This window comes from Sycon ciliatum, chromosome 8 (assembly GCF_964019385.1).
Source record: "Sycon ciliatum chromosome 8, ocSycCili1.1, whole genome shotgun sequence".
Taxonomy (NCBI): domain Eukaryota; kingdom Metazoa; phylum Porifera; class Calcarea; order Leucosolenida; family Sycettidae; genus Sycon; species Sycon ciliatum.
The window spans coordinates 20,904,494-20,910,964 of record NC_088650.1 but is presented as its reverse complement, the minus strand read 5'-3'; the positions used below and the strand labels follow the sequence as shown (position 1 = coordinate 20,910,964).

Genomic DNA, 6,471 nt, shown 5'->3' with positions numbered 1-6,471 from the left:
ATACCACAGCAGGCTGCAGGTAGTATCAAACTACACATGCACACCAAACAAGTGGCTATCGCCAAATCCTCACGTGCACTCCGCCCAAAAACAAAAAGATAGGAAGAGAGAGAGAGAGAGAGAGAGAGAGAGAGAGAGAGAGAGAGAGAGAGAGAGAGAGAGAGAGAGAGAGAGAGAGAGAGAGAGAGAGAGAGAGAGAGAGAGAGAGAGAGAGAGAGCATCGCTTGCAGCCAACAGCAAAGTGAAATGAAAGAAAGACCATGTTGACTAAAGGAAGACTCCAAGACTACAAAGAGAAGGCAACCATAGAAAGTTGAAACAATAAGAAAGGAAGGCATTACTCCGAGACCCTCAGGCAGTCATAAGGTGGCGTTGCAACTCCCAGCATGCAGGTGTTGCCAAATCCTCACATGCACTCCAACAACAAAGATAAATGAGTAGAAAGATGCATAACAGAGAGAGAGAGAGAGAGAGAGAGAGAGAGAGAGAGAGAGAGAGAGAGAGAGAGAGAGAGAGAGAGAGAGATTTTGAGTGTGAGAGAGAATGAAAGGGGAGAGCACGAGCATACATGCAGCACTTGCAATCTACTGAGCGACCAAAACAATGTAAGAAGAATGGAAAGAAAAAGAAGATCTAATCCTGTTGACTAAAGAACTACCAGACTAGAAACAGAGCTGGCAAAAAAACGAAAACAAAGAGACTGATGAAAATTGAAAAACAGAAACACTACATGAGTTGGTCAATGTGACACCTTGCACGTCATCGTGATGACAGCTGGGGCGCTGCAAATACTAGCGCTAAAAGCAACGCTTTACAGAATGCGGAACAAATCAAAGGGGAAAGAAAATCCAGGGTGATGAATCCTACAATGTCATCTAGGATGAGAAGCACGGAAGTAGAGGCAATGGAATGTTTTTTTTTCTTGGCCAGTCTTACGGCACATCGCCAAACAACAGTATAGCATTATGTTCTAGCAGCTCAATAGTAACACTGAAATGGTAAACAGTCAACATTGCTTTAGAGGCATACAGAGGGGCAGCAGACATACATGCATGCATGCATACAGTGATTGGCACTCAGCTTGATGAGGATGAGTCTTTCAATATAGCAATTCCTATCCACGCAAGGCACACTCAAGGATACAATGTCAGGGGTAAGGAATGCAGCTCGAAGGCAGTCTGTTCGACCCCCAGAGAATACTAGTATACGGTGACGCAAGAACAAAATATCACACCCAGGTAGGCAGAACACACACACACGTATACACTCGCAATAGTATCATGCTAGTCATACAGCAATTGCTATTGCACACAGGTACATGACGACAAATCTCACTCAGAGAGTCCGACAAGAGAATACTCCAAACACGCATCATGCAATGATGAACTCTCATCCACAAGAAGAGGCAAATAGCACCATGAGCCATATCACGCAGGATTACACAAAACGTATGACAGCAGCAGTAACGACGACAGAAAAAGAAGAAGATTGGAACGTTGGAAGTACCCCGGCAGTTTTTCATTTCCTTTGGTGTGAAGAAGCAAGGCCGCAGTGAAGAGTAGAGCGTGATCAGTATTTCAGCTACTACTACACAGCAGACATCTGTGAAGAAGTTGGGAATATCCGGCACTGCACACACACGCTCGAGACGACACTACAAACAAATTGACCGAGCAGCGAAATCTTCAGATACCTGTCTTCTTCCCAGATGGATTTCCCGCTTCCCGGCGTGGCAGTAGTTGTGCGTGTGTAATGGTGAACAGTAGGTACACAGGGTACCATATGGACCCACAGCACCATACTCCAATGAGCATTAGCATGGACTTCTGCACCAGTCCACCGATCAGGAACAGCAGTAGATGTAGAGTGGGTTAGAGTGCAGATTACTAGTTGTAACGGCGACGCTTGGCATTGGGACTTTGTCTGGATGAAGATGGCGTTCGGGTGCGCACCCCGCGTGTCTGTTGAAATGCATCGCTGCTTGCCAGACTAGCGCTTACTGTTGTAACTGCACACACAAACACGCACACAAACGTGCGCGCACACACACGCGCACACACACATGCACACACACACACACACACACACACACACACACACACACACACACATGCACACGCATGTTACACAGTGAAAACAAGTTGTGAAAAGAAGAAGAAAAAAGCCTGGCCACTCGACAGACCTTATGATTATGGCATGGGTATGTGTTTCGATTGGAAGGGTGCCTTGCGACTTTTCAAATATACTTCCCTTGTAAATTGAAGGTACCTCAGGCCACTTTGGAGATGAAGAACTTTTTTCAAGTCGAAGTGTTATTTTCTCTGTTCTAAGTTATTCTCTTGCATGCATTATACATGTACATGTATCCCAGAAGTGATAATCAAGTGGACAACAGTACAAAAATTATTAGGTTGTACAGTGTCGTGTTCGGAGTTACCAAGGGCAGCTACATGGTTTAAAAACTCTGTATGGTGGAACACGGATCAGCATGCAGTATATGTAAGACTTTCCGTAGATCGACTACGTTTTTTACTAACATAATAACGTTGTGCGGAACCTCTCTAATGTGAAAACTCACCAGGTGTGGAGCTGTTGGCAGCGCGATTAACAGGTGGTCGCCCTCTTCTTGGAGTGGAAGACGATGCCCCCACAGATGCAGCAGCACCACTCACAGAGGTGGATGCAGCAAGAGGTGAAGACACTGCTGATGCACCAGTACGAGATGGCCGTGTCGTGGGCGGTTTCGGAGATAGGACTCTAATCTGGCCGTCAATTCTGGTAACTTCTTCTTCCTTCTCTTTGCAGAGAGAGAGGCGACGTCGAAACTCAAGGCCCTGTGCTTCACCAATCTTTGTCTGTGTCAGTTAACACAGCAAAAGGGCACAGGAGCACCAACAGTTATCAAAACATCATCCTTCTTTCAATATCACACTACTAGTATATCTTTTTCAGAGTGCGCAGACTCCACTGCAGCCAATTCATGTTAAAGATCGCTCACTAGATCTTTGTCTGTCAAATCCTATATAAATATGAGCTCTCCCCAACCCAATTTCGAAATCTTTTTGATTGAGCTATACAAAGCAAACTACACAAAAATGCTACATCTTGCTGTAAATGATTATCAAAGATGTCAGGAAAGCTTGACCAGCAAATGACCTTCGGTTCGGTAAAACCAGACCTTTCACTAAAGTAAAAAAGTGACCTCGATTTTCAAAATCCAATAATTATAATTATAATATGAAGCAGGGTTTGGACTAGCGAAGTACTTGTGTCGCACCTTCCCAGCTTTCCACCCCACAAAGCATGTATCACCATTTGCTCCGCTTTGCATTCCATGGGTACAGGCACTATGAAGATGTTAGTATTAGTAGTCACACACAGTAAGACGTCGTGACAATTTGCACGACGACAACAGCATTATGAGTGGCACTCAAGCCAGACAACGGCATACTTACATCGAGACGCAACTTGCTTTGTGCAACGTTGGAGAGTTGCTGTTGAAAAGCCTGAAGCAACTCTATTCAGGGAAAGCACAGATAGAACAACAACACACGGCACACATGTCACCAATATCAGATAGAACAAACCACCGACAGACCGGTACCAATATCAGATGGAACAGCCACCGACAAGCCGGTACCAATATCAGATAGAACAACCAACGACAAAACGGTACCAATATCAGATAGAACAAACAATAAGAAGACGGAAACAGTGTTTCACGCACTAAGCGATCATCAAAAAAACAGCATTGAGCACTCTCTTGGACAGCCTGGAACCTCTCTGTTTTTCAGATAGAACAAACCATTGGCAGACCGGTACCAATATCAGATAGAACAACCACTCACAGACCGGTACCAATATTAGATGGAACAAATCATCGCTGGCAGAAGGAAGTTTTCTTCCTTGTATCCGATCCCCGTACCTGTCTTTCTTCCTCCCTTATTGGCCACAGGCCACCGTGAGAATAAAAGGTTTCAAACAACACCGAGAAGTAGATAACGTCATGACTCTTATCAGACCCAGCACTTGTTTACTCTCTCTCTACCTAGTACTTACCTATTTGATGAGTGAGAACACTGAGCCTCTCCGGTGCAGGCGCACCAAACACAACACGGAGCTTGTCAAGTTGTGGAGCCTTGTTCTGGTAACCACCAAACTTGCCTAAACATACAGGAAACACAAAGTCAGAAGAAAGAATTTCATGAAATGGCAAAAGTGCCAGGACAGCATTTGCACACATACTCTTAGACCAGACAAATTGGTACTCACAAAAGAGTCCCTCCAATTTGATAATGTTTAGTGGCTATCAACTCAATGTCTGTGTATGTGTATGTGTGTGTGTGTGTGTGCGCGCGTGTGTGCGTGCATGCGTGTGTGCATGTATGTGTGTATGTATGTGGGCATGCCATTCACCCAATGAAAGTAGGTGCAGTAGTAACGGTGATGTTGGACGGTTGACAGCATGTTACAAGGGGGAGGGGGCATTGTGTCGAAAACAGTGCTCCTAACTACAACCATAAAGCAGTTGGCAGAGCCCCGGTCTTGCGACCATCTGAACCTGGCCTGAGTTTGGCCCCGGTTTAGACTGTCCAACATGTTAAACTATCAAACAAGGCTCACATATAGCATAGTAATGGCGGGTGTGTCGACTTACCCGTGCTACGGATACGGTCACCATCTCTAGTCAGCAGAGTAGGGCAACGAGTGTAGTTAGCAAGTTGCTGGCGATAGTGTGCGGCATCAGCCAGTGTGTCCAGCAAGATGACCTCGCCAAGAAGCAGACCAAACACTGGTACACAACAACACAACACAGCACAGCACAGCAGAGCACAAGTACATGTAAAACAGAAATACGATAGAAATAGAATAGACATGGAGGTAACCAACACCGACTCAACTGATAGGATATCGGTGATTGAGCTGGACTACCATCAGTTGGTTTCCAGCACAAACCCAAATTGAAGCTCGCCAGAACACCATGTTGGGCGACACAGGGTTCTTATTCAGTTGGGCAAGGATCCTGGCCGTTACACTGATGTACATGTACATTATTCAGTGTTCAATGAACTGCTTAGCTGGCTCATGACATTCTCTGTTAGGCCACACATAGGTCAAGGTACTACTTGATGAACTCACCCTGTCGACACTCCTCTTCCCGGCCCGTGAACTTCAAGTAATGTTTAACATACTGTGGATTACCACGTGGCTCATTGCGCAAGACCTTCGCGTGAGGTAGAGGCCTGTAGAAACATCAAAGAGAATGGCCAGTAAACAGCTTGGTTACAAATACAGACGAACCCAGCAAATTCAATAGGTGCACAAACGCCGTATCTGCTGCTATGCTGAAGCATGAGCGCAGTTCGCAGATATTTACTACTTCCGCACATTGCACAACTTACATTCTTGGTAACACCCACATGCACGCATGCACGAACGCACGCACACACGCAAGCACGCACACGCGCACAAATGTTTGCACACCTCTGGTCACCATCACAGATAGTATCCAGCGTCAGAGTACAATGCCACCACTTACTTATCCCATTGGGGCAGAGCTTTCTTGTAGATGGAGTCAAGAGCAAGCATTTGCTGGCGACCTCCGCACTGTTCATTAACACTCATAGCCTACAACAATGACGACGGCAAGAGAATAGAAGAACAGGATTCCATTTACAACCACCATTCATGATAGCAATCATGAAGGCAATGACGATAATTGCCCAAACATAGGCAAGAGAGCAAGAGAGCAGGAGCAGACAGATTGGTGCAAACATCTGAAGCATAGCGACAACTTCTGTATAGATTTTGTGTTGGTATGTCCAGTTTAGCACATGTACATGTAGTTCATGGAAAGCCAGTTGAACATGCAATGACACGTCATACCTTCTCAGTCGTGGAGGTAATACAACAGTCCATGTCGTTACCCATATGCCAGGACAGCACACGTGCCACATCATCATCTTCAACCAGAGCCAAGTGTGCAACCTGAATCCGGAGCACACATGCATGTACACATGAATGCAGCCACACACACACATGCACACACGCACACACAAGCACACACGCGCACACACACACACGCACGCACACACACATATGCACGCATGCACACGCACACAAACGTATCCGAGACTATAATGTTCTCCGGACATGACAAGAGGTTCTTGAAACACAATATAAAACCACTGTACCGGCATACGCAGGGTCAATGAGGGAGTAAAACGGCCAGTGAGTGCTAGTAAAAGAGTTAGTGATTGAGAGTACCTTGCCAATGACATCACGGTCATTCGTGTAGTGAGGTGGCACATTCTCCAGAAGACATCTTCGTCGTGGTGCTGACTCTAGCAGCTGATACTCTTTGCGATAACTGTCGACTTGATGCTGTGCTAACATTGGCTGAAAACACAAACATGCGTATGCATGCATGCACACACATACACACGCACGCATACACACACACACACACAC

General features: G+C 45.8%; 1 protein-coding gene across 1 annotated transcript in view; it reads right to left on the bottom strand.

The window, feature by feature from the left end:
• Window positions 1-242: 242 nt before the first annotated feature.
• LOC135822296 (structural maintenance of chromosomes flexible hinge domain-containing protein 1-like) overlaps window positions 243-6,471 on the bottom strand; it is a 52,802-nt gene continuing 46,573 nt past the window's right edge. Inside the window, exons 49-57 of the mRNA XM_065335030.1 lie at window positions 6,268-6,399; window positions 5,887-5,988; window positions 5,540-5,628; window positions 5,140-5,243; window positions 4,658-4,792; window positions 4,060-4,164; window positions 3,456-3,517; window positions 2,579-2,855; window positions 243-2,008 (exon numbers count right to left, since the gene is read on the bottom strand). Of these exons, the coding sequence (XP_065191102.1) occupies window positions 1,887-2,008; window positions 2,579-2,855; window positions 3,456-3,517; window positions 4,060-4,164; window positions 4,658-4,792; window positions 5,140-5,243; window positions 5,540-5,628; window positions 5,887-5,988; window positions 6,268-6,399 (1,128 nt within the window). The 3' untranslated portion in view covers window positions 243-1,886. The remainder of the gene's footprint in view (window positions 2,009-2,578; window positions 2,856-3,455; window positions 3,518-4,059; window positions 4,165-4,657; window positions 4,793-5,139; window positions 5,244-5,539; window positions 5,629-5,886; window positions 5,989-6,267; window positions 6,400-6,471) is intronic.